Genomic DNA, 27,037 nt, shown 5'->3' with positions numbered 1-27,037 from the left:
CGCCCCGCCCGGCCCCGCCGACCCGGACCCGGACCGGATCCGACCTCCTGCGGCGCTTTGGCCGCCGATTCCCCCGGGCCGCAGCCTCCGCTTGTAAGCCTGCGAAGCATCCTGTCTCCCGGTTGAGGGCCGCCCCCTCCCAGGGTACGTCCTAAATGCCGAGCCAAGAGACGTACCTGCATCCTTTTCTTCACCCTGCCTCAGGGTCCAAGCCCTGTCGCTGCGACTCCTTGCAGAGGTCCACCCCAGGCCGGTGGTAGGATGGCGCTCGTCGCCTGCCACCCAGGTCTGAGGATTTTGTCTTGAAAATTGAGCTCTCTCTAGAATGAGAACGACGCTCGCCCTTGCAAAATGGGGGCTCGACGTAGGGCTGAGGAGGCCAACCTCTGCCTCTCCTACCTGTTGGATGAGTTTAGGTCTCCTCCCAACCCCCCCCCCCCCAAGCCGTGCGACTTAAAAGCTTAGGGATGGCTTGGCTCCTGAATCAGCTCCCAAAATGCGATGCCAAGGTACAAGACAGTGCAACAGGGTCAGAAAAGAGCGGGTGGGCTTGCTAAAGATCAATGGCTCCCATAGGTGAGGTGAAACGAAAACTGACCGCTCTGGCTGGCTCTGGGTAGAACTTGATTTAGCTGCTCTTTAACCAGTCAGAGCTCTCCTGGGTTTGCTTGTGCCTCTTGTGTGTGTGTGACAGAGAGGGGGAGCGGAGGGTTGGGGGTAGTGGTGCCTAATGACTGGGAAAAGCTAGCTCAATGATGTTTCTGACAGAATGGGTCTCTTCAGGCTTCAAGTTAGAGTGACGGAAGGAGATTGCATTGAAAGGGGGTCACAGAAGCTATGCTTTGACCAAGATATGAAGGGTTTCTCTGCTTTGGCTATTCAGTAAATAGACGTACAACATGTTAGATAGTAATAGGTGTCACGAAGAACAGTAAACAGACAGGCTGGGACCTTTGTATAGAATGGTCAGGGAAGGTCTCTAATGAGGTTGCAGACTGAGCAGAGATAAGTGAGGTAGAAAGTCATTACAGCTTTCCGGGGCTCAGCATTCAGCAGCAGGCACAAAGGTCCTGTGGTGACAAGAGAATCCGCCTGGGTCAGAATGAAGGAGGCAGAGTGGGTGACAAGGAAATCAATTGAGAGCAAATAACAGCAGGAAGCATATTAGGGACTGGCTTGTGATGCAGGGTTGACTTGTAATTTTTGAAATGTTGGAGAAGAATCAAAATTGTCTGAGGTGACAAATGACCATTGTACTTCAGCCCTGTGTTTTAAGTGCCCTCTTGCTGTCTTTACCGAACATCCATGGCGGAAATTAAAAGAGATTTCTGCGGGAAAGTCATGTCACATTACTGTTTCCTCATAGTTAGAATGTGAGCAAGCGACCTTCTGCCTCAGTCTTTCCATCTGTAAAATAGGACTGTTAAGCTACAGAGTGCATGTGTGGCAGTGTGGTACATGACAGGAGGGATCCACCCACGACAGCCCTGCAGCCCTTCTTTCTAGCATCAGCTGGTGGCATCACCATCTCTGTCTGACTCCCCTGGCTCATAGGATTTGTAGGAACACTGGGGGGAGCTAAGTAGAACTTTAAGACACCATTCACTGGTAAAAGTAATGGTCTGTTCTTTGGGGTATCTGTGAACTTGGCCTTGATTGTTTGTTGTGTTTGTTTAGACAAGTTCTCACTCTGTAGTAAGACTGGCAACTGCCTGTGGAATCCAGACTGATCCTGAACTCAGCAGTTCTCCTCAGCATCCCAAAGGCTAGGACTACAAACCCGAGCCTCAAATCCAGCTGGTGGCCTGCCCTTTATTTATTTATTTACTTACTTACTTATTTACTTACTTAGAGGCAGTTTCATGTAGACAAGGCTGGCTTCAATCTTGCTATGTAAAACACTGTGGTCTGGAATTCATAGAGATTGACCTGCCACTGCCTCCTGATACAATACTATCAGATTATATGTGTGTACCACCATGCCTGACCCAGAGAGGACTTTTAAAATTAAGCCCTGAAAATCCCCATTCTGTAACATAATATAAACAAAACGATGTCTTCCAGACAGATTGGAAAAGGACCGTGTTGGGCCTATCTGTGGCACTGAATGTGTGATCAAATTGCAGGTAGAGGCTGTGGATCCTGAAGGCACCTGGCACAGGCTGAAAACCTGCCGCCTTTGAGGAGAACAACTCCAGATCTTCTCCTCACCCCTTGAGCCTGACTACATCATCAGGCCTGTGCTATCAGCTTGAGGATATCAGGGCCAGAGGATTTGAAAATGCAAGGCCAAGGGGCAGAGGCTATGGCTGAGTGATAGAACACTCCCTAGCGTTCATAAGCCACTGGGGCCCACCCCATGCACCACAGAATCACGTAACATGTAAATGTGTAAAGTCAGTGCTTAGAAGGCAGGAGCCTCAACGGCGGAGAAAGCTGCTCTGACCAGAACCCCAGACTAGCACCATGGTGAGCCAGGGCCTAGCACAGTTCTACCGCCAGCTAATTGTATATATTTACGTGAGTCTGTTGCTCCTTCTGAACCTCGGTTTATCCTGCTTTACAGAGAATGGTGTCCTCCTGCCCCTGCTGGCCCTGGAGAGAGTGGTAGGATGAAACCAGACACTGGTCAGAGAAGAGTTTATCCTTCGCTCATGCTCGCAGTGGTGAAGAACACCTCCTGGTTCATGCTACTGCGTTCGTGCAGGGGTATCTAGGGCCCACATGCATAGGGCCACTCTTTGCCTCCTGGTGTTTGCATTTAACAGTTACTTAGTGAAGTGCCACAGCACATTTGTGGAGGCCTGAGGACAATTTATGAGAGTTGTTCTCTTTCCACCACGAGGGGCCTGAGGCTGAATTCAGGCTTTCAGTCTGAGCAGCACTAACCACTGAGCTCTTACGGCCCTGCGTTTGGTGGGTGGATCTCGTTAGCCTCAGTGCTGCAGTTCTTGATTCCAGGAATGTGAGCTCAGAGACCACTATGGAGTCAGCTCTCTGGGGACCAACATCAAACCTGGTTCATTCACTAGAGCTGTGTTTCTGGATTCAGAAGTGAGCACAGGGCTGGGGATATGGCTCAGACTGTAAGCATGCTTGCAAACACAAGGACCTGAGTTCAATCCCTGGCACCCATATGCAGAAGCCATCTGCCGACATACACTGGTAATCCCAGACATGGAGAGACAAACGGGAGGATCCCAGCTAGCCTGACACGTGCTCTTTAATATACAGTGGAGGACCTGTGACTTGTGCATGGTCCCTACTTTTAGGAAGCTTCTAGCCCTGGTCCATGGTACCCATAGAATCATGACCAGAAAACCAGGTCATCTGTGGTCAGTGCTCAAGGATGCTTGGAGTTGTAAGGAGGTACTGATGGCAGAGAAGAGAAATTGAGGCTTGCCCAAGTCGCTGTAGGTGGCACCACCGAGCACAGACCTGGAAAGCTGGAAACCCAGGTCTGACCTACTGCGTGGAGAACGCATATCTCTGTACAGACTGTGCAGACTGCTTGGCACACAGCGTCAGATGCCACAGCTGCAGGCTGTAGACAGACCCCTGCCTCCTGGGAGGATGAAGGAACCAGTGGGCATCCAGAAGGGAGCCAGTGGGCCTCCAGAAGGGGGCCAGTGGGCCTCCAGAAGGGGGCCAGTGGGCCTCCAGAAGGGGGCCAGTGGGCCTCCAGAAGGGGGCCAGTGGGCGTCCAGGGCTGAGCACTGTAGGCATTTGGGAGTTTGACTGCACAAGCAGAACCCAGGCAGCCTGCCCCAGGGTTCCGCCCTCCACAGTGTGTGTGCATTGTTTCTTTATCGGGAAAGACACCAGCAGCGTGCTGGGCATGTGCAGTCTTCCCCCATTCTGTGTCTTCCCAGCAGTGACCTGCAGGCATAGACTCTGTAGGCTTCTATCTCTAACCTCACCTGCACCTCTGTCCCCGAGAGTCCCCCTGACACTTGTCTGGAGTCACAACAGCATTCTGTCCCTAATCTCCAGCCTGGGACCTATTCCTTCCAGGATGGCATTCAGCCTCTATAAAGAGGGTTCCCAGAGCTCATGGTCACCATTTCACAGGGCGGGCACTGCTCCAAGGTTTGGATCCTCTGGCTCCCCAGAGTCTCTCGTCCTAGGTGTCAAGATGTTGCTGTGGTTCCTTGCTTCCTCCTCTGAACATTGGTTACTCTCTTGTTTAGTTTATTTATTTATTTATTATTTTACTTTTATTTTGTGTTTTTTTGAGACAGGGTTTCTTTGTGTAACAGCCCTGGATGCCCTGGAACTCTCTGTAGACCAGGTTGGCCTCAGACTCAGGGACCCATCTGCCTCTGCCTCCCAAGCACTCCGACTGAAGGTGTGCATCACCATGCTCAGCTAACTCTCTAGCTGGTGGGCTGGATGAATGGAACAGTGTGGTTGGTGAGCACAGAGTTGTCATCTCAGGCTCATTTTGTGGTACTTGTGGTTCTCCGTGTCTTCTTCAGCAAATGTCTAGCAGTCTCTACCTCAGAGTGCCATCGTGAGGTGATTGATACTGCCAACAGCCAACCTTTGTTCTGCCTAAATGCCAGGCACTAGTAGGCACGGAGGATGTGGGCGTGGGTGCAAGCCGCCAGGCTGTCCTCTGGAGCTGGCAGCTGGGGGGAGGGTCATAGACAAATTGTTATGCAAATGAATGGGTCTCTATTGGTGCAGAGAACTGGGCTGTGATGTTTGGCTGGTTAAATAAGAAGCTGTAGGAAGTAAATTCTGGAAGGAGCTGGGTATCCCTCAGGAAGCACAGAGGATGGAGGTGGTACAGCGGGGGCGGCTGCCTGGGCTGCTGTGGTTTTTCTCCATCTTTTCTTCCACTGCCCTTCCCCCAGCATGTCTTAAAAGAGCCTGTAAGAAAAGAGACATGGGGTTCTTCTCTCCTCTGGTAGGCTGGCAAGATCAGAGTCCAAACTGTCCCAGTTGCCAGAATTCCAGATGGCTGGACCCTGCCTTGACAGTGGAAATCCTTAAAGGCTCCAAGGGGTGGAGAGGTAGGGTGTCGTGAGCCTCTAGGCTTTGGTCCCAATGAGGGCAGCTCCTTCCTCCCCAGCTCACCCAGAACCCCCATGCCCCTGACCCCTTCAGCTGTAGGGTCGGCTCCTGGAGGAGGGGAGCACAGGTGGCAGCACCCACCAGTCTGTTCTCTGGAGGCCTTTGGTGACCTGGGCAACTGATAATATGGTGTCCCCTCCATGTGTGCAGCCCAGCTAGAGCAGGGTAGCGACCTGGAGCCGGGGCTCAGCCCTGCAGAAAAGGCAGTTCTTTCCCAGCCAGGCACAAGGTTCTGTCGTGGCCCACGGGGACTCAGCAGTATTCTGGGGACGATGAACCCACACTCAGCCTCGTGAGACTCACGCCCTGCCAGTCCACTGTGGCTCCTGCCATGGTGTTTGTTGTTGAAACTTCCCTTTCCCCAAGCCCTGCGCTTAGTATTCAGTACCAACTGTGTTCATTTCCCAGGAGCCATGGTCTGGACTCTCGGTGCCTGCATCCTCTGCATGCCGAGCTCTCAGCCATTGTACATGTCTTCCTACCTCGAACCTTCAGAGCTAGCTAGGGATCATCTCTGTGGTCTTAGCTAAAATGCCAAACCTTCCCCAATGCTCCAGCTCAGTGACACGGGCCCTTCCCCCGTCCTTCAGAGCACTGCTTGTGAGATGTGACTTTATCTGGCTTCTTTTTAGGTAGCTGATTGTCTCTTTCTAGCGCCAGAATGTTTCACAGGGGCAGGACCTTGTCTGGTTTGCTCATTATAGGACCTGTGTCCTCAGCAGCTCATGGCTAGGTCCATAATTACTACAGGAACAGTCAGCTTGCAGGACTAGCCTGGTCTACAGATTGAGTTCCAAGACAACCAGAGCTATACAGAGAATCTGACTCAAAACAAAACAAAAGAAAGAAAGAAAGAAAGAAAGAAAGAAAGAAAGAAAGAAAGAAAGAAAGAGAAAGAAAATAAAAGAAGCAGGCAGCATGGCCTCTGACCTCAGTTTGTCAAGGACACGGGAAATAAACTGGCACCTGGATTGGGCCCAGGGGAGCCTCAGCAAGTGCCTCCTAATGGGGTGGGGCCTACCTGGACATTGGCATGGTAGAATGGGCTCTGTAAGAGGACTTAGACCGTGCTTTGTAGAGGCAAGATACTCACTGGTTGGAACTGGACAGTTCTAGCAGATGGAGAAGGTACAAGTATGGGGCTGCAGGTGAGCAGGCCTGGGGCTCTTGCCATCCTGTGGAGGAGGAAAGCTAGAAAGGGTCCAGGAACTAAGGAAGCTGGAAAGCTGGTCCCCAGCAAGGCTGGCCTCGCTATGCTGCTCCCTCTGATACCAGCAGGCTGAAGGCCAGGCTTTTGAGGGTCTGCAAGTGAGGAAGGTCTTAGGGATGTCTATGCAACCCATTTGTGCCATCCCCAGAGAGTGTTACATTTCCACTGGGCCAACTGAAGCCTGGGTTGTGTGGGAGGCCTGGGTCTAGGGAGAACAGACCCTACTTGACGTAGAAGTGAGAGCAGCATGGCTAAAGGTGGCTGTGGCACTCCTAATAGCTGCCCTTAAGGAAAAAAAGAGCCGGGCGTGGTGGCACACGCCTGTAATCCCAGCACTCGGGAGACAGAGGCAGGCGGATTTCTGAGTTCGAGGCCAGCCTGGTCTACAAAGTGAGTTCCAGGACAGCCAGGGCTATACAGAGAAACACATTCTAGGCAAGTGCTCTACCACTGAGCTACCCCACCTTTTTATTTATTTTTTTAATAATTAATTTTATCATTTATATATATGCATATGAAGATGTCAGATCCCCTGGAACTGGAGTTACAGACAGTCGTGAGCTGCCATGTAGGTGCTGGGAATTGAATCCAAGTCCTCTGGAAGAGCAACCAGAGGCCCCCCCCCCCAATTCACCCTCCTTTTTTTGAGACAGGGTTTCTTTGTGTAGCCCTGGCTGTCCTGAAACTCACTCTGTAGACCAGGCTGACCTCGAACTCAGAAATCCACCTGCCCCTGCCTCCCAAGTGCTGGGATTAAAGGTGTGCACCACCACTGCCTGGCTCAGCCAGTGTTGTTATCCACTGAGCCGCCTCTCCAGCCCCCATTTTTTTATTTTATTAATATGGGGCTTTGCTAAGTTGCTCAGGTTGGTCCTGAACTAGTCATCCTCCTATCTCAGAATCCCCCGTGCAGGCAGTGTTGTCTCTTGCCTCCTGTCCTGAGTAGCTTAAAAGGCTCAGGAGTGGACATGGTACCCAGAAGCTAAGCCCATACCTCATTGGAACCTTCCTCTAAGACTGTGGTTCTCAACCTCCCTAATGCTGTGACCCTTAAATATATTTCCTCATGTGTAACCCCCAATCTTAAAATTATTTTCAGGCCGGGCGTGGTGGCACGCGCCTTTAATCCCAGCACTCGAGAGGCAGAGGCAGGCGGATTTCTGAGTCCAAGGCCAGCCTGGTCTACAGAGTGAGTTCCAGGACAGCCAGGACTATACAGAGAAACCCTGTCTCAAAAAACAAAAACAAAAAAAAATTTTTTTTTCATTGCTACTTTATAACTGTAATTTTGCTTCTATTATGAATTGTAATATAAATATCTATGCTTTCCAATGGTCTTATAACCTGTGAGAGAATCATTCCACCCGCCCAAAGGGGTCAAGACACACAGGTTGAGAACTGCTGTGTGAGGAGGGAGCCAGAGACCAGTTTATACAGAGTAGCCTTGAGTCTCCGAGCTCGCACATCCTTATCTGCCCCACGACCAGAGCTCATGCACTGTGTGCCGTGAGCAGCGTTATCTCCTCACCCCCTCCAGCCCTGGAGAAGAGTTATCATCCTCATGTTCTCCAGCTGAGGACACTGTGGTCTGGAGAAGCAACATTGTTTACCAGTCAGTCATGGAACGGGGTCAGAACACAGACCTATGTGTCTGACCAGAGCTCCTGTGCTTTGGGTAGATATTGGAAATTAATCCCAAATCTCATGTGGTAAGCATGGGCTGCACCACTGTCCTGCATCTCGAGAACACTACGACTTGTCTGAAGTTCAGTATCACAAGGGATTGAGTTGAAGACTGGGTTGGGTACCAAGATCCACAGATGCTCAAGGTGTTTATATACATAGTATAGTACTCACACAGAGCCAAGTTTAGGTTCTCACAAGATCAGTATGCACTCATCGCTCCAGCCTGTAGGAACTGCTTCTTGTTTGCGTAAGTCTAATATGAAGGTTCAGTTTGCAATTTCTGCAGCCAGTGTTGACACTATATTAACTTGCTTAGCACTGGTATGCATCCAGAGCTCTCCCAAGTATGGATCCCTTTGGTTGGTCCCAATGTTTTGGTTTGCTGTTTGAGACTGGTTCTCTCTGTGTAGTCCTGGCTGGCCAGAGCTTTCCGTATAGGCCAAGCTGGCCTTGAACTCATAGTTAGCCACCTGCCTCTGCCTCCCAAGTTCTAGAACTAAAAGTGTGTGCCACCACACCTGGCTGGCACCAACCATTTTTTATCTCTTTATAGAATTCTAGTATGCATGTGAGTGTTCACAGTGGAGACACCTGTGAGTCCACTGAGAGGAAAGACCCAAAGCCCATCTGCACCCAGAAACTCCCCTCAAGTGTACACACGTACACACATCCTTGCCAAGGACACAGGCCTGTCCCAACGTAGACCTCGTAGGTATTAGCAGAAGGGAGTACTGCTGGAGCAAACACAGTGTCCTTTTGCTTCTGACTCCTCCCTGTACACTGTAAGGGTCATCCAAGTGGTTGACAATATTCTCACTGCTGGGTGGCAGTGAATATACTGTTATCATCCCCTGCAATGTCAGTGGACATTTAAGGGTCTCTTCTTCTGGAGGCCATCACATAGAATACTGCTTTGAATATTTAGTGTGTTTTCAAATTTTATTTATTACTAGATAGTGTGAGAATATAGGTATGTACCTGCCACAGCCCCTGTAAGGAGATCAGAAGGCAACTTCTGGGTGTCTGCTGTCTCTTCCACTGTGTGTTCTGGGGTCTTCAGGCTTAACATGGCAGACACCTTTACCCCCAAGCCGTCTCACTGGCTCTTGTTTGCACACTCACACAGCACCTCTGTTGGGTATGGTCCTGCGGGCAGACTTGCTAAACCTCGAAAGCTCATTCCCGCTCAGCGTCAGTTAATATTGTTGAGCCTCTCCATTTACTGCTTGGTTCACACTGCTTTACAGTCCCACCAGCATCCATATCTTCACCAGAGCCTGGTGTCTGCAGTAGAGCTGGCTGGCTGTGGGAAAAGGCATCTCATTGTGGGTTGGTGTGCATTTTGCGGATGCTGATGTAGCAAGAAGAGTGCCCTTCAGGAGGCAGTCGTCCTGAAGGAGGTACCTGTTCTGATCTTCTGCCCACCTTGACACTGGTGCATGTGGTGCGTTCTCCTTCTGGACTACAAATGTTGCTTCTATGTTTTGACTGTATGGGCCTAAGGGTGTGCACCACCATGCCTGGCTGGTGCCAAGCATTTTTAAATCTCTTTACTGATTTTTAATATACATGCTAATGTTCACAGTGAAGATGCCTGTGGGTCCACTCGGAGGAAGGACCAGAGATGCTCTGTAGTCTGTGGCTCCCTCTCTTCCTCCTCCTCCCTTCCCTACTTCCCCTTCCTTCCCCATCTCTATTATGCTGCCTAGGCTTGAATTGATCCCCTATTTTAAGATAGGGTAGAGAGCTCTCCCAAAAGCTGGGATTGCAGGCACATTGCAAGCTCAGTCGATTGGTGTCTTCCTGGGAAATCATTGCCTACTCTTAGGTCATAATGTACCCTTTACTTTAGGCCTATAGTGTATTTGGAACTAACTTTTGTGTATATATGAACAGAAATTTCTTCACTCCAGTACATAACAGTTCAACTTTTTCTCCCTTGTGATTAGCACTTTTGAGGTCTGTTAAAAAATCTTGTGGCGCACACCTCTAATCCCAGCACTTGGGAGGCAGAGGCAGGCGGATTTCTGAGTTCGAGGCCAGCCAGGGCTACACAGAGAAACCCTGTCTTGAAAAAAAGCAAAATAATAATAATAATAATAATAATTAATAAAACTAAATTAAATTAAAAGGGGGGAGGGGAGAGAGATCTTGGGGGAGCGTTGAGAGTGGCTCAGTTGCTCACAGCACTGCTCTTGCAGAATACTTGGGTTTGGGCCTCATCTCCCACATGGTGGCTCACAACCCTCTGTAATCCCAGTTCTAGGAGATCTGATTTCTTTCCTGAGCTATGTGGGCACTGCATGCACCTAGAATTGGAATTCGAGTACCATGTACGTTCTGGGAATTGAACCCAGGGCCTATGCAAGAGCAGTAGATGATGCTCTTAACCAGCAAGCCTTCTCTCCGGCCATCAAGACTTTACATTATAAAGTAACGATTTCAGTGCAATGCACAGGAGGTGCATTCCAACCATTTGAAGTATCCAGTTCCATGGTTTTCAGTGGATACAGTGTCAACACTCCCAAAGGAAAGCCCATCCCAGGAGTGGTCACTCCGTTCCCCCAAGGCTGGTCTCCCTCCATCTGTAGATTTGTCCTTTGTGGTTGCACAGTCCGAGGACTATGTTGTAACCGTCATAATTGATTTCTTCAGGTTGCATGACCCAGTGTTACATGAGAGCTTCTTGTGACTGAATGATATCCCAACTTTTTATTTAGTCAGGGACTCAATATATAGCTCAGGCTGGTCTGGATCCTGATCCTCTTGCCTCTGCCTCCCAGGTGCTGGGATTACAGGTTTGTACAGCCTAAATTTTAAGGTCCTGATTTGAATGTGATGGATGGATGGGGCTCCCCTTTCACCATTCAAGAAATAGACACAGGCTCTTATCTGCACTCATTTGGCTGCTTTTCTCCTTCCCAGGCTGTGGCTCTGCCAATGATCTTGTGATTATTGGTAATCCATAGTTGCCCTTGTGGGCCACCGCTGACGTCTCCCAGCATGGCGTCTGACACGCCCGAGTCCCTGATGACCCTCTGTACTGACTTCTGTCTCCGGAATCTTGATGGCACCCTGGGCTACCTCCTGGACAAGGAGACCCTGCGGCTGCATCCAGACATCTTCTTGCCCAGTGAAATCTGTGACCAGCTGGTCAATGAGTGAGCAAGGGTCTCCCCAGGACTGGGCAGGGTTGGAGCCCAATGTGAGGAGTGAAGTTGAGCTGGTGACCAAGACCAGGGCAAGGGGGAGTGGCCCTGAGGGTGAGGGATGATGGTGGTATCAATGTGTTACCAGAGATACGGTTACATTTGCATTGGAGTGTGTGCACAGGGGCACACATGAAGGAGTGTGTATACATGTAGGATTACGCAGCACAGAACGTGTGTGTGAAGCAGCATGTGTGTGATTAGAGATGAGTTACTATAAAGTCCTGCATGTTCATGGGGCATTATGTGCTCCCCTGTGTGTGTGCTCGCACCTGTGCCTGCACCTCTGAACTACATACACATAAACACGTGTGTCAAGATCAGAACAGTAGACCTGTGATCAGAGACTTACACACGCAAATGCTCTCTGTACAGCCTCCTGGTGGATCCCCCACCACTCTGGGAGCCCACAGCACAGTGTGCATGTCCTTCCTGAACGCTTAGTTATCAGTCGCCCCAACAAGAAACCATAGGATCAAAGAGTTTCACAGCCAGATGGGAACCAAGGGAAACAAGCTCCTATGTGTTCTCAGCATTCGATGTAGGCCAGGCATGTGGTTGAACCCTTTATCAGCCTAGCATGGGAGCCAAGTGCATCTCATAGACGGAAAGTCTGGGGAGGTTCAGTTGCGTGTGAAAGGTTCCCCGGGGGGAAGCAGCCTAGCATCTGAGATGCTATGGGTCTCATAGTGCCAAGAGCTTCCAGATCTTTCTTATTCCTCCTTCTTCCTTGTTTGGTTTGTTTCTGGGTTGTGTTTTTTTGTTTTTTTTTTTTAAACAAAGAGGGTTGCACTGTTCCTTGGCTGGCCTGAAACTCACTTTATAGACCAGTCTAGCCTCAAACTCTGATGCACCTAGCTGTGACCACCTGATGCTGAGGATGTGCAATCCAATGCCTGCCTCTTTTCAGTTTTGTTTTTTGAGACAGGGTTTCTCTGTGTAGCCCTTGCTGACCTGAAGCTCACTCTGTAGACCAGGCTGGCTCCCAGCCCAGAGACCCACCTGCCTCTGCCCCCCGAGCACTAGGATTAAAGTTGGGGCAACCCCCCCNCCCCCCCCCACCGGGTCTTTCCATTTGAGACAATTCATGTATTTATTTTACATAAATAAAATGTCTTCAGACACACCAGAAGAAGGCATCAGGTCCCATTACAGATGGTTGTGAGCCACCATGTGGTTGCTGGGAATTGAACTCAGGACCTCTGGAAGAACAGTTCTTAACCACTGAGCCATCTCTCCAGCCCTCTTTTATTTTTAAAAGAGCCACCATGTAGGTGCTAGGAACTAAACACCAGTACTCTCCAAGAACAAGTATTCTTAACAGCTGGACCATCTCTCTAAGCCACTAGCCTAGGATGCAAGCACACATGGCTGTCTTAGCTAGATAGGGTTACACTGATAGCTCAGACTCTGCCCACCAGGCAACGGTAAGCACAAAACCATTTTACTTGATTTGCCTGCCCTGGAAGGGGATGATAAGGCCCCAGAGTCTAGACTGTGGTGTGGTGTGGCCCAGTATGATGGGGCATGCCTAGGAAGAGGGGAACACATGTTGAGAGTTACAGGCATGTGTTTAGGCAGAGTGCTAGAAGGAAATGGGACTTGCTGGTGATCACCCTGAAGACCACCTTTAGATTTCTGGGGCAGATGGATAGTCAGAGTCTAAGCAGATGCTGTAAAGAGAGGTGGCAGTTGCCTGGGTGATGTCATAAGTCCTCAGTCCTGTGACGTGGCTTCTGGAGGCAGCCCAAGCTCCTAGGTACTTGCTGAGGGAGGCTTGCTTCTCTCGAAGGTATGTGGAGCTGGTCAGTGCCGCCTGCACTTTTGAGCCACATGAGACTTTCTTCAGCCTCTTCTCAGACCCCCGCAGTACTCGGCTCACTCGCATCCACCTTCGTGAGGACCTGGTGCAGGACCATGACCTGGAAGCCATTCGCAAGCAGGTGAGACCCCACCCACCCCCAAGAAGCCAGGCCTGAGGTGGCTCAGGGTGGGCAGAGGAGCTGAGACTGCTGTACTTACTACCCCAGGACTTGGTGGAGCTCTACCTGACCAACTGTGAGAAGCTGTCCGCCAAGAGCCTGCAGACACTGCGGAGCTTCCGGCACAGTCTGGTGTCCTTGAGCCTCTTCGGCTGTGCCAACATCTTCTATGAGGAGGACAACCCAGGCGGCTGTGAGGATGAGTGCCTGGTCAACCCCACCTGCCAAGTGCTGGTCAAGGACTTCACCTTCGAGGGCTTCAGCCGCCTGCGCTTCCTCAACCTGGGCCGCATGATCGACGGCATCCCCGTAGAGTCACTGCTTCGGCCACTCAACTCCCTGGCCGCCTTGGACCTCTCAGGCATCCAGACAAGCGATGCCACTTTCCTAACACAGTGGAAGGACAGTCTGATGTCCCTTGTGCTCTACAACATGGACCTTTCAGATGACCACATCCGTGTCATTGTCCAGCTGCACAAGCTGCGGTGAGCACCCAGGGCAGGAGTTAGAAGGGGAAGGAAGCAGGGGATAGAAGAAAGGTGGTGTCAGTTCTGCGTTCATCAGCCATGGCAGGGGATCCCTTGCATGGGACAGAGGGAGAGAGCCCACTCCTTAGACCACACACTGTAGATAGTTGAGGGCAATTTAGGGCACCCAAGTCCCAGCAGGATGTTTCTCCAGAATTTCCTGGAGAAGCTGTGGCAGGCATGGGCCCTTCCCTGCTGTGGCCTGAAGGAGTAAGATCCTGACCTGTGCCCCACCCCCCGCCCGTCCCCCAGGCACCTGGACATCTCCCGAGACCGCCTCTCCAGCTACTACAAGTTCAAGCTGACTCGGAAGGTGCTCAGCCTCCTGGTGCAGAAGCTGGGGAACCTGATGTCACTGGACATCTCTGGACACATGATCCTAGAGAACTGCAGCATCTCCAAGACAGATGAGGAGGCAGGGCAGACCAGGTGGGTACCTAGCTCTGCGTCTGGGAGGGGGCCACTCACCAAGCCCTGAGCAAGCACCCTGTGTCAAGTACTGTGCAGGTTGGTGAGGCTGACACGGGAAGCACACCTTCAATCACAGTACACCAGAGACAGGCCATGCTCATCTCTGTGGGTTTGAGGCCAGCTAGAGCTGCATAGCTTCAAAAGGGAGTGGGGTGGCTAAAGAGAAGGCTCAGCAGTTCAGAACTCTTGTTGTTCTTCTATAGGGCCCAGGGTTAAAGTCCCAGTACACACATGGAGGCTCACAACCTGTCTGTAAGTCTAGTTCCAGGAGACCTGACATCCTCTTCTGGCCTCTGCAGGCACCAGGCACACACAGAGCATACAGCGTATATCCAGGCAAAACACCCAAACCCCACAAAGTTAAATAATCATTTAAAAAAAAAAAAAAAGGCGAGCCGGGCGTGGTGGCGCACGCCTTTAATCCCAGCACTCACTCGGGAGGCAGAGGCAGGCGGATTTCTGAGTTCGAGGCCAGCCTGGTCTACAAAGNGAGTTCCAGGANAGCCAGGGCTACACAGAGAAACCCTGTCTCGAAAAACCAAAACCAAACCAAACCAAAACAAAACAAAACAGGAGCCGGGCATAGTGGCACACGCCTTTGATCCCAGCACTCGGGAGGCAGAGGCAGGCGGATTTCTGAGTTTGAGGCCAGCCTTGTCTACAAAGTGAGTTCCAGGACAGCCAGGGCTAACAGAGAAACCATGTCTTGAAAAACCAAAAAAAAAAAAAAAAAAAAAAAACAGAAAGAGGAGCTTATCCTTGCTTGTCAGTGAAATGTGTCCGTGGTATAATGGCAGGGGATACCTTTCAAAAGCACTGGCAGTGGTGGCAGCTCCCAGTCCATGTTCTACACTGTACCCTCCCACCCTTCCGTGAAGAAGTGAGAGCGGGGGATGTGGCTCAGGTGGAACGAAGCTCTGACTTTGATCAAAGCATGTACCTGTATCCCAGCACTTGAGAGGTGGGGTAGGAGGACCCGGGGTTGAAGGTCAGGCTCAGCTCTACAGTGGGTTGGGCAGGGACAGGATGAGATTAGAAGCAGTTGTTTCACTATGGGTGGGGTGGAGTTCCTAGTCCATGGGGGAGCTCAGGCTAGGTCCAGTCAGGTGGCTAGCTCTGACATGCTCTTTCCCTAGCACTGAGCCGTCCAAGAGCAGCATCATGCCCTTCCGGGCTCTGAAGAGGCCACTGCAGTTCCTTGGGCTCTTTGAGACCTCCTTGTGTCGTCTTACTCACATTCCAGCCTACAAAGTAAGAGGCGGAGTGGGGAGGAGGAAGTGGCAAAGTACAGCATAGCACTGAGTCTGGCATCCCATTACCTGGGTTGTCCTGACATGTTCTGTCATTAGGTGAGTGGTGACAAAAATGAAGAGCAGGTGCTGAACGCCATCGAGGCCTACACAGAGCACCGGCCCGAGATCACGTCCAGGGCCATCAACCTGCTGTTTGACATTGCACGCATTGAACGCTGCAACCAGCTTCTGCGGGCCCTGAAGGTCAGCTCAGAACCCAAGGCCCTCAGGCTCCCAGATATTGCTGCCCTCCTTCTCTGTCCTTCTCACCCAGCCCTGATCCCAGGGGAACAGGCAGCCTTGCCTTGCAAACCTCCACCCGTTGGCAGTGCTAGCCTCCCTGCCAGCCTGTTCAGGACCTGCCCTAGTTCCTGATCTCACATCTCTCCAGGAGAGCAGGTCTAAGGTCAGCCTTCCCCCAGAGACGGCAGTGACTCAAAGAGCCCAGGCTGTCTCTGCCTGCCTCTGCAGTGCCCCAGCTCCAGCCCCTTCCCTGTGTTCACACAGCTGGTCATCACAGCTCTCAAGTGTCACAAGTATGACAAGAATATTCAAGTGACCGGCAGTGCTGCCCTCTTCTACCTGACCAACTCTGAGTACCGCTCGGAGCAGAGCGTCAAGCTGCGCCGGCAGGTCATCCAGGCGGTGCTGAACGGCATGGAGTCCTACCAGGAGGTGACGGTGAGCCCCCGCCCACTGCGACCTGCATGCTTGGGCCCAGTATCCCTTCCTGCTCCCCGGGGTCCCAGGCACACGGGTTCCCCAGGCTTAGGTGGCCTTGCACAGTTGCTGTCCCAGAAACCTGCCCCTGGCACACAGGGACCCCAGAAGCTGGCTTCAACTGTGGTCCCCTGCCCATGACCACCTCACCTCTGTCCTCTGTGCTCCATATTGACCATTTTCTCTGCCCCTCTCTCCCTATCATTGTTGGGGGGGGGGTCTAAAAGCAGGTGGTACCCGTTTTTAGTTATAAAATAAGAGACCATTTACCATAGAACAGGTATAATGGCATGAGAAACACCCCACCATCCACCTAGCCTTCCACTGACTCCTCACTCTGAGACGTGCTCTATGCATGAGAATTTAGTAAACAGGTTGTCTGCACCACTCTGCATGTTTGTGTAATGTGGATGCCGTTTCTTTTGTTTTATTTTCTTCTCTTTTGAGAGGGTCTCACTCTGTAGCTCTCTCCTGCGAGTCCTTACATGAACCAGGCTGGCCTTGAACTCAGCTCTGCCTGCCACAGCCTCTAGAACTGATTAACAGTGTGCACCACGTGGTTACTTCCAGCACTCACCAGGGCTGGCACTAAAGGCATGGTGCATATCAGTGTGTTTGAGTTCTGCTTTGAAGATGTGGCTTACCCAAAAGAGAAAAAGAATGGGGAGACTGAGGTGGGATTGAGGTCTGGGCTTCAGAGTCAAACCCTGTCTCAAGAAGAAAATCAAGAAAATGGGGCAAGGAGAGATGGTTCAGCAGTTAAGAGCACTGGCTACTGTTGCAAAGGACCCAGGTTCAAATGTCATATCTCACACCCATCTGTAACTCCAGTCTCAGAGATGCAGCACCCTCTTCTGGCCTCTGTGGGCACAGCATGCATGTGGTACACAGACATATGTGCTAGCAAAACACCTACATACATAAAATAAAAATCAAGAAAGCAAAGGAGTTGTTGGGTGGTGTTTTAGTCTCAGCAGTCAGGAGGCAGAGGCAGGCAGATCTCTGGAGTTCCAGACCAGTCTGGTCTACAGAGTGAGTTCCAGGACAGCCAGGGCTACACAGAAGAGCCTCTCAGAAACAACAACAAAGGAGCTAAGACAGTAGTTTTCTGCAGAAATGGTAGCATAGAAACATTGTAAAGGGTTGGTTACCTTTAAACTTTAAGGCAGGGCAGATACAGGAGGACTCTCTGAGTTTGAGGCTAGCTTCATCTACAGAGTGAGTTCCAAGACAGCCTGTTTCAAACAAGAAAAAAAAAAAAAAAAAAGCAAAATAAGCTTTCTCAAATTACAATTTTGGGGCCAGGGGTGTAAGTCAATGATGGAGCACTTGCCTAGCATGTACAAAGCATGGGGTCCGGACTCACCTCCTAGCATTGTAAAAATGTGTGTGCATGTGTGTTGTATGATAAAGAGAAAAACCAAGATGTTGCCTAAGGGGCCATACCCTCTGAACAGTGTGATCGATAAAGCATGGTGAATGCTAATACTTAATGAAGAAGAATGTAGGGCTGGGTTGATTCTCAGTGCTCAAGTTAAAGGCACTTGTTACAAGCAGATCTCTGAGTTCCAGGATGGCAGGACAGCCAGGGATACACAAAGAAACCCTGTTTTGAAAGCCACACACACACACACACACACACACACACAGAAAAAAAAAAAAAAAACCTTTTACTATTACCCCTGCAGAGAACATGGGTTTAGTTGCCAACACCCATTTGGTGGTGGCTCACAGGTGGCTGTAACTCCAGATCAAAGGACTGCAGCACTTTCTGACCTCCCCCATCACAATGCATGGTGCACATATGCAGGCACAACACTCACAGTATGTCTAACAAGGAAGAAAAGGCGATTAAATGGCAACCAGTGTAGTACATTTATGCATCATCATAAATGTTCAGGCTGGGGAAGAACTGAGAAGGGCGTGGCCAGATGCCTGTGAGAAGGGGCGTGGCCAGACGCCTGTACACAGCCACCTGGATGACAGCCTAGCAACAGGAACATGTGTCCACCTCCCTCTTGTGATCCAGAGAGCCCTCAAGCAAGCCAGGCTTGGTGGAGACAAGAGGGTCAGAAGTTCAGTGTCATCTTCAGCTGTGTTTGAAGCCAGCCTGGACTACATAAGACCCTCTCAAAGAAACGAACCCCAGAGCCCCCAACCATGTGTACCTTAGTGCAGCTGTGTGACGGACACCAGAGCGCATGTGGAAGACATTATGGACAGTGGCCACAGGTCCGTTAGTGGGAGAGTCAGTGGGTGAACTGAGTGTCATGAGAGCCTAGTCGTGTGCAAGGCAAATGAGTGCATGGGGTGGTACGTGGCCTTGGAGCGGTGCCAAGCTCCCTGGGAAGGGAGGGCAGGCTCTTAGGGTCAGGAAGGGACCTGGGTGTTGGCAGTGTGGTTTCTTTTCTTTTTTTGGTTTTTCGAGACAGGGTTCTCTGTGTAGCCCTGGCTGTCCTGGAACTCACTCTGTAGACCAGGCTGGCCTTGAACTTGGAAATCAACCTGCCTCTGCCTCCTGAGTGCTGGGATTAAAGGCGTGCGCCACCACACCCGGCTCAAAAATTTCATGTTTTTAAAACTTTTTTTAGAATAACCTCAATAAAAATGGAAAGCAAGACAGTAAGTGTTAGTTGAGCAAGTGTTATGCTGAGGCAGCAAGGGTGGGAGTTGAAGGCTAGCCCTTGCTACACGGTAACCCTGAGCTCAGCCTGGACTATGTGAGACCCTCATATCTCCATCTCAGAGACCTCCAAACCCAACAACCCAAAAGCCTGAGAGCCTCCTCAGCTCGGGGTGACCTCGGACCTAGGGGCCTGGCCCAGATCTCCCTGAACGTGCTCTGCTTGTCTCCCAACCTGGCCCAGGTGCAGCGGAACTGCTGTCTGACCCTCTGCAACTTCAGCATCCCCGAGGAACTGGAGTTCCAGTACCGCCGGGTGAACGAGCTGCTGCTGGGCATCCTCAGCCCCACGCGTCAGGACGAGTCGATCCAGCGGATCGCAGTGCACTTGTGCAACGCCCTGGTCTGCCAGGTGGACAATGACCATAAGGAGGCTGTGGGCAAGATGGGCTTCGTCGTGGTATGTGAGCTTGACTGCCCTTGTCCCCCTGTCCTCTGTGAGGGAGGCCTCGAGAGGACCTGGGCTCAGGGGTAGGAGGGGGAAGGAGATGCTTTAGGGTAGACCCAAAGAAGTACATCTCTATTCTTGTTGGAGGTGAGCTGGAGGAGGGAATTGCTAAGGACTGAGGGCAGAGCCTGGAACATGCGAGCCAAGCAGCCCAGCACACTGAGCTTCACACTGACACCCAACACTCTCTCCTCCTCCATATGTGTGCATGTGGGTGTGCGTGCGTGCGTGCGTGCGTGTGTGTGTGTGTGTGTGTGTGTGTGTGTGTGTGTTGGTGAGTGCTTCTGGAGGCAGAGTTGTTTGATCTACCTGGAGCTGGAGTTACAGGTGACCATGAGCCTTCAAACAGGAGTGCTGAGAATTGAACTTGGGTCCACATACTCCTAACCACGGAACCATCTCTGCACTCCCCTAGAAGGGTTGCTTGCTTGCTTGTTTGTGACAGAGTCTTTCTATGTAGCCATGACTGGCCCAGAACTTGCTATGTACCACAGGCTGGTCTCTAAGTCAGAAAGATAACTCACTTCTACCTCCCCTGAGTGCTTGTAATAAATGTGTGCACCACCATGCCCTCCTCAGAAGAATTTCTTGTGTTTTGTTTTTCAGACAGGGTTTCTCTGTATAGCCCTGGCTGTCCTGAAACTCGATCTGTAGACCAGGCTGGCCTTGAACTAAGAGCTCCACCTGCCTCTGCTTTCCGAGTGCTGGGATTAAAGATTGTACCACCACGCCCGGCTCAGAAGAATTTGTTAGTGTGACTGTTGCTTGTGACTGTGTGGTCTTCTCTGTCTTTAACTACTTCCACTCAGCTCCATGCAGTAAGCCTTATGACAAAAGACCCAGGGCTGGCCCTTCATCACTATGCCTTTCTGGCCTGGTATGAATAAATTCTTAGCCTAGCACCTGGGACAGGATAAATATGGAAGGAAAGGAAGATTTGGGGGTTGGGGCACCGATTGCCACCCTCCCTTATCCCTGGGGAAGTGCAGCCCCTAGCAGGGAAGCACTATGACAAGTGTGTCCCCAGGTGTGTCCTTGACCACCCTCAAACCACTTCCAAAAGACCTGGGTGCTGCCAGGCTGTGTCACCTAGGACAGGCAGTGCCCACTCCCTGCTGAGTTCCTAAGCTGAGGAGTCCTGGCCTCAGGCAGCCTCTCTCCTCTGCCCACAGACCATGTTGAAGCTGATCCAGAAGAAACTGCTGGACAAGACGGTAAGCGGAGCTCACACACTCTGCTCTCACCCCAGAGCCTTCTGTGTCAGAGTTGATCATGTGTCCTCAGGAGGACATAGCTGAGCTGTACCTCCCCCACAGTGTGACCAGGTCATGGAGTTCTCCTGGAGTGCTCTGTGGAACATCACAGATGAGACACCTGACAACTGCGAGATGTTCCTCAACTTCAATGGCATGAGGCTCTTTCTCGACTGCCTGAAGGTAGGCAGTTCCCGAGCTGCCACCATCCCACGGGTGCCATCCCACCCAAGCCTCCCGTGGGCACACAGGGCCAGCCACACACAAGCCATGTCTGCTGCTGAAAGACGTGCCAGGAACCTCCTCTCAGTCATGCCATCCAGCTGTGCCTCCTGTTCTGTTCTGCCTACCCACAGACCACTCCCTGCTAACAGGATACAATTCTGCCCAGAATGTAGGAGTCTGTTTTGTCGGTAGCTTCTTAGGGGCTCCCCAAAAAGGACTCTACTGAGCTGTGGCAAGTGGGGCCACAGTCACCCCCAGAGTCAGCTCTCCCGAGCCTCTGTCCTGGGAGCACTGGGTGTTGGGGTTACCTTACTGTACATCTCCTTTGTCTAGAAGGTCCCTTCACACAGGTGCCCACAGAACCTGCAGGGTAACAGTATCAGCCGTGAAGGGACCAAGCATGAAGGCCTTGCTGGCTCTTGTTTCCCAGGAGTTCCCAGAGAAGCAGGAGCTACACCGTAACATGCTAGGGCTCTTGGGGAATGTGGCAGAGGTGAAGGAGCTGCGACCTCAGTTGATGACCTCCCAGTTCATCAGTGTCTTCAGGTTGGTACTTCCTGGGCTGCCAGAATACTCAGAAAAGTTGTGTGTACACTGTGAGTGTGTACACTGTGAGTGTGTACACTGTGAGCACACTGCTCTGTCGGGTTTCTCTTACTGATACTGCCTTCTATCTATAATGTGCTTTTTTTTTTTTAATTATTTATTTACTTTATGTATGCAAGTACACTGTAACTGTCTTCAGACACACCAGAAGAGGGCATCAGATCCCATTTTAGATGGTTGTGAGCCACCATGTGGTTGCTGGGAATTGAACTCAGGCCCTCTGGAAGAGCAAGCAGTCAGTGCTCTTAAACACTGAGCCACCTCTCCAGCCCCCTATAATGTACTTTTTGTTTTCCTTTGATCTTGTTTTTAATTCTGTGTATGTGAGGGATGGGTATGTGCCCATGAGTGCAGCTGCCCATAAAAGCCAAGGCTCTGGGTCTTTCAAAACCTGAAGGGCACAAGTGATTGCAAGCCATCGTGGGTACTGGAACCTAGCTCTAGGATGGAAGAGCAGTGTTTTAGTCTCTCAGCCTACCGTAGATGGCAGTAATGTCACATCCTGTTCTCTGGAGGACTGTGTATACCAAATGGCTAGATGTTGGAACGTGAGCTTGGGAAATGAAGCAGGAATCTTTTTATGTTTTGTTTTGTTTGTTTGTTTGTTTTTCGAGACAGGGTTTCTCTGTGTAGCCCTGGCTGTCCTGGAACTCACTTTGTAGACCAGGCTGGCCTCAAACTCAGAAATCTGCCTGCCTCTGCCTCCCGAGTGCTGGGATTAAAGGTGTGCGCCACCACGCCCGGCTCTGAAGCAGGAATCTTGACTATACAGCAAACTCCAAGCCAGCCTGACTCAAAAGCAGACAAAAAAAGAGCCACATGATTTCCAGCTGAGCAGTGGTGCAGGCCTGTAACCCTGGCTCCCACGAGGCTGAAGCAAGAGGGTGTAGATTAGTGCCCCTGGCAGTGGGTGGAGTGTGCTGCCCACGAGCGTGCAGACGCATGAGATGGATTTTCTCCCTCCTTCCTGGTAGCAACCTGCTGGAGAGCAAGGCCGACGGCATTGAGGTTTCTTACAACGCCTGTGGTGTCCTGTCTCACATCATGTTTGATGGGCCTGAGGCCTGGGGTGTCTGTGAACCTCAGCGGGCAGAGGTGGAGGAGCGCATGTGGGCGGCCATCCAGAGCTGGGATATCAACTCCCGGAGGAATATCAACTACAGGTCAGAGAGGGGAAGGTACACAGCATGGAGACCAGAAGCTGCTTGTCCCAACATGGTGTGCCAGAGCTTCCCACCCTGGGTCTGTTCTCCAAGGGTGTTTGCTCTCACTCACTGTAAGGTTCAGTGTGTGAGGGGCACCTCTCCCACTTGCTAACGTGTGTCTAGCCAGGCCTGTCTCTTATGCATGTTATACACAGCAAAGCACAAGTCACCTGTCACCCCGCCCATGGCCATCCAGCTGCCTCAGTCCTTCTCCCTGACACGCTGTGTACGGTAAACAGTTGAAAGGGAGGGCCATCCTGAGCGGCTGTGCTCAGGCTCCAGGTCCCTGGGAGGCAGGAAGCTGAATCCCAGGGCTCTTCTGAATGAAGCTTGGCTGATGAGGTTTTCTGGTTTGGGGTCTGGAGCCACAGACTGGCCTAAAATTATTGTAGGTTTCTCTCAAGGCTCCCTTGCTTACCAGTTCATGCTCTTGGTTGCCAAGACCCTAGCTTTCTGCCCTCTCCCTCTTCCCCGACTTTGGTCTTCTCCAGAGGGAGCTCCTGGGTGGGGCCAGCAGTAGGGCCCTGGCATCCTACAGGCTTGCCCATGCTGCCTTTAGGACCCTGCATGGAGGAGGAGCGCAGGGAGAAAACCCCCTCCCCTCCCCATCCCCCAGGTAAAAGTGGCCTCTCTCCTGCAGGTCCTTTGAGCCGATCCTCCGCCTCCTTCCCCAGGGCATTTCTCCAGTCAGCCAGCACTGGGCCACCTGGGCCCTGTACAACCTCGTGTCTGTCTACCGTGAGTGCCTCCCGTCCCTTGGCTCGGTCACTCAGTTAACACAGCATGTCCACAGGGAGCTGGCACACAGGAGAGAACACAGAGACTTACCGTTGGCATTGGAGGGATGCCAGTGTGCCTGTTAGCCTAGTGCACCATCAGAGGTGCCTTGCTTCACACACTTGCCCTACCTGCCAGTGAACTTCCCAGTCTTTTTGCCACCTGCAGGGCAGAAGGATACCTGGGTGGTCACCACAGTCACCTGAGGGTATCTTACTAGCAACATCATAAATTCCAGCTTCTGCCTGGGGAATCTGGTTCCAGAACTTCCTGGAACCTGTGTCACGATACAAACCTCTCAGAGAGCTCATGCTTTGGGCCTGTGGTCGAGGTATTTTCCATAGGACCAACTCCAGGGAAATTATAACCACAATTTCTGGGGAACAGTGGGAATTGTCTTTCCCAAAGCCTTGCCCGTTCCCTTCCGTGTGGCCCCAGGAAGCCTGACACCCTTGGCCTAGTCCTGTTCCCTCCTGGCAGTGTCTTTCCCCAGGTCGCAACTGTAGAACAGTTCTGGAAACAGCCTGGGTGTCTGGGGACAGGCTAGTAGACGCACACTGTCCTCACTGTTACCCTGCCTTGCAGCTGACAAGTACTGCCCCCTGCTGATTAAAGAAGGTGGGATGCCCCTGCTGAGGGACTTGGTCAAGATGGCTACTGCCCGGCAGGAAACCAAGGAGATGGCCCGGTAAGAAACAAACTGCATTCCTGACTAGGTACCTTGGTATGGAGGGCAAAGGGCACAATGGGAATGGCAGAAATCCCCAGGAGTTATCAGGGTTGAGTGTGGAGCAAACAGTGTATGGGTGTCCAGCAGAGGCCTCTGTCGTTTGCCCATGGATGGCAGACAGGGTCTCAACTGTCAGGGGAGCTGCTCTGCTTTCAATTCCCACTGAGGACCCTTCTTGTCACTGAGCACTAGCAAGAACTCTGCATTATTTTTGACCAATGTTATCCCAATAAAAATGGACTCGGTGTAGTGAGCGTATGCTAGAAGCCACGTGCATACAGTGCTGGGTTATTTGAACGCAAGTATGAGGGTGAAGGCCGCCAGGGAAACACACCCTTCATCGGCTGGGATGAAGCTCAGCGGTACAGCTCTCGCCTAGCATGTGCAGGGCCCCACCTATAGCGCGCGATATCAGAGTGAAGGGCTGGGGCATGCCAGAATCTTCACAGGTCTTCTGTGTCCCTGGGACTCACTGTTGAATGTTTAAGCTTCATTTCTGATTGTCCCTCCCTGTGTGCACTAGAATGTGCATACTACATTAGAGTCAGTGGGATTGCCTTCCTCGATCCTGGATCCATTCTCTTTGGGAGAATATTCCTTTGTTATAAATCTGAGCACAGTGTAGCCTGAGCCGCAGAAACGCCCGCCTCCTGTCCCCATACCTTTCTGCTGTGGAGACCCCAGCACTCTGTCATCCAGTCTTTCTGGTGAGGGCCTGGTTCAGTTTTAACTGACTGGTCCTCAAATTTAGTGTCCCTTGGGAGTCCCCTGTAAAGTGTTAGAATTGAAGAGCTGCCTGCAGACTTTTTACCAATGGTCTTGGGGCCATCTACGTTAGACAAGATCCAGGACTTTTGGGTGGGGCTTGTCAGTGAGCCCTCTTGGTCCCCTGAGGCCTGTAATGTGTCTGAGCAGCAGGTGCCCTGCTTCAAGGAATGAAATATCCTGGGAATTTCCGTCTCAAAAGCCCTCAGTGCAGCCTGCCAGCAAACGGAGTCTGTGGTGAACCCCAAAACCCCGAGTTTCCCTGTTGAACAGGCAGGTGGTGCAAGGGCGAACTGCAGTGGGTGGCAGTGTTCTCAGGAGCAGCCTGAGCTGCCTGAACAGATGTCCAGTGTGTTTGGGATGCCCCTGTGGACCTCCAAGGAGAGGAGAAGCTGCTGCTCGGCCGGGCAGACGCTGAAGAGGGCAGCAGTAGGCTTAGGAGGTCAGGCCTGGCTGCTTGGAGGACTTCCTCCTTTTCCTAAGTTGAGGGCAGTGGCAGCATTCCTGGCCACAGGTACTACTTCCCAGATGTGCTGCCAATCACTGGCAACACCATTCAAGTCTCTGTCAGGGTCACTCCGAAAGCTTGGTGAGTAGCTGTGGGGCTCCAGGAGAGCCGCTCTCCTCAGCCGCCCTCCAATGCTTTCCCCGGTTTCATCCAGCAAGGTGATTGAGCACTGCAGTAACTTTAGAGAGGAGAACATGGACACGTCCAGATAGAGGCCACACAGCTCGGACCACAGGCCGGGAGGAAGCGCTGGAGGTCTAGTGGGCAGGTCCCTTTGCGGAGCCTCCCACAGGGTGAAGAGACAGCGAGGACTTGCACAGCCGACGCGTTTCCTTAATGTTAGTGAGATATATATTATATATATATATTATTATTATTTTTTTTTTTTTGGTTAGGAAGTGTGAAGTTTTGTGTGTATGACTCTTCTCCCGAGTCTTTGCAGCTCCTTGCCACTCTCGGTCTGCCTCCAAGCTTTGGTTGCTGCCATGTTCCCTCCTGCCCCAGCCAGGCTTGCCTCTAATGCTGTGAGTGCCTGGCCCCTTCCCCATGAGCTGGCCCTTAGCAGGCTACTCGCCACCCCCATTCCCTACCCGAGTGCCCTGCCCAGGCTCCCAGGTGAGTGAGGCTGGCAGGCTTTAGGAGGAAGTCCAGCCCTACTGGGTCTCCCAGAAGCCTTGGTGCTCCAGGCTGTGAGCCATCCGGGGCCAAAAGAGTAAGCTGTTCCCAGGCCTTAGGCCAAGCAGCTCCTGTCCAGAGGACCCTGGAGAAGCAGGGCTCTATTGGCCCACAGCTCTCTGGCCAGGCCTGTCTGTGGCCATGCTGCTATGGAAGGAGGCTGCCTCAAGTCTCCCTCAGGCCCCAGGCTTGGAAGGCTCCAGCTCAGAGAGGGTCAGAACTCAGGGGCAATTACACTGCCCCTTCTGCCAAACATGCCCCAAATCGCCTCAGCTCTGGCAGCTGGCACCTTCCGGGACCCAGGGTCTTTCCTTGTTCTGTAGCCCTATCTGCCCACAGCACCCCAGTGCCCAGGTACTCCCACCAGCAGCAGAGCTGAGCCCACCCGCTGTCCAGAAGGTACTACAGCTCCCTCCAAGGCAGGAGGTCCCCACTCCAGCCTCACAGGGGCAGCAGGAAGCCACCTCCAGACCAGCACTTGGACGGTCCTCTATCCCCTCCAGCCCAGTCAGGCTGTCCCTGAGAAGCTGCTGCGCTGTGTGACAGGCACAGTGACAGGAAGCTCTCTGGGTAGCTCCTGCACCCTGTCATTGTATCTCAGCATTGCTTTCATTGTTGCAGCTACTGAGGAGACCCGTGTACACAAGCAGGCTTTAGGGAGCAAAACTGGAGGCAGCCTCTGGTGTGGCTTTTTCTGCCCTTTCTTCTCTGTGCCCATTTTTCCGGGCTTGTCTGCCTACAGTCAGAAGGGGCTTGGCTGTTGTTCCCAGAACTCAGGGAGAGGCAACTGATGTTTCCAGAGGAAACTCTCCCTGCCAGGTTGCTTCCCCCATGCAGCACTTGGGCAGCCTCAGCCCATCCTTTCCATCCCACGCCCTCTGGCCCTGCAGGCCCTGAGCAGAGCTCGCATCCCATTGCTTTCCTACCTGGGTCTGGGGAAATGTCTGTACTTCAGGATGTCACAGAAATACATTTTGTGCAAAGTG

General features: G+C 51.9%; 1 protein-coding gene across 2 annotated transcripts; it reads left to right on the top strand.

Annotated features, from left to right (window-relative positions):
• Zer1 (zyg-11 related cell cycle regulator) lies at positions 1–27,037 on the top strand. 2 transcript variants are annotated; one of them, XM_029536401.1, is made up of 16 exons: positions 1–144; positions 10,901–11,136; positions 12,977–13,127; positions 13,215–13,651; positions 13,946–14,122; positions 15,301–15,415; positions 15,514–15,660; positions 15,964–16,131; positions 19,044–19,259; positions 20,480–20,521; positions 20,624–20,743; positions 21,216–21,331; positions 22,366–22,554; positions 23,237–23,334; positions 23,959–24,061; positions 25,531–27,037. In XM_029536401.1, the coding sequence occupies exons 2-16, from the start codon at positions 10,979–10,981 to the stop codon at positions 25,586–25,588; spliced, it is 2,295 nt and encodes a 764-aa protein (XP_029392261.1). In that variant the 5' UTR covers positions 1–144; positions 10,901–10,978; the 3' UTR covers positions 25,589–27,037. The 2 variants fall into 2 exon arrangements, with proteins under 2 accessions (XP_029392261.1, XP_021048981.1); XM_021193322.2 differs by having other exon boundaries at positions 15,964–16,137.

Source organism: Mus pahari, chromosome 3 (genome assembly GCF_900095145.1).
Source record: "Mus pahari chromosome 3, PAHARI_EIJ_v1.1, whole genome shotgun sequence".
NCBI lineage: Eukaryota > Metazoa > Chordata > Mammalia > Rodentia > Muridae > Mus > Mus pahari.
The sequence above is the reverse complement of the archived record's forward strand: the minus strand, read 5'-3'. Positions and strand labels throughout refer to the sequence as shown.

Coding starts and splice junctions, on each gene's coding strand:
- Zer1 (XM_021193322.2), top strand. CDS start 10,979: ATGGCGTCTGACACGCCCGAGTCCCTGATGACCCTCTGTACTGACTTC. Junction 14,123..15,300: donor GAGGAGGCAGGGCAGACCAG/GTGGGTACCTAG, acceptor CTCTTTCCCTAG/CACTGAGCCGTCCAAGAGCA. Junction 20,744..21,215: donor TCTTTCTCGACTGCCTGAAG/GTAGGCAGTTCC, acceptor CTTGTTTCCCAG/GAGTTCCCAGAGAAGCAGGA.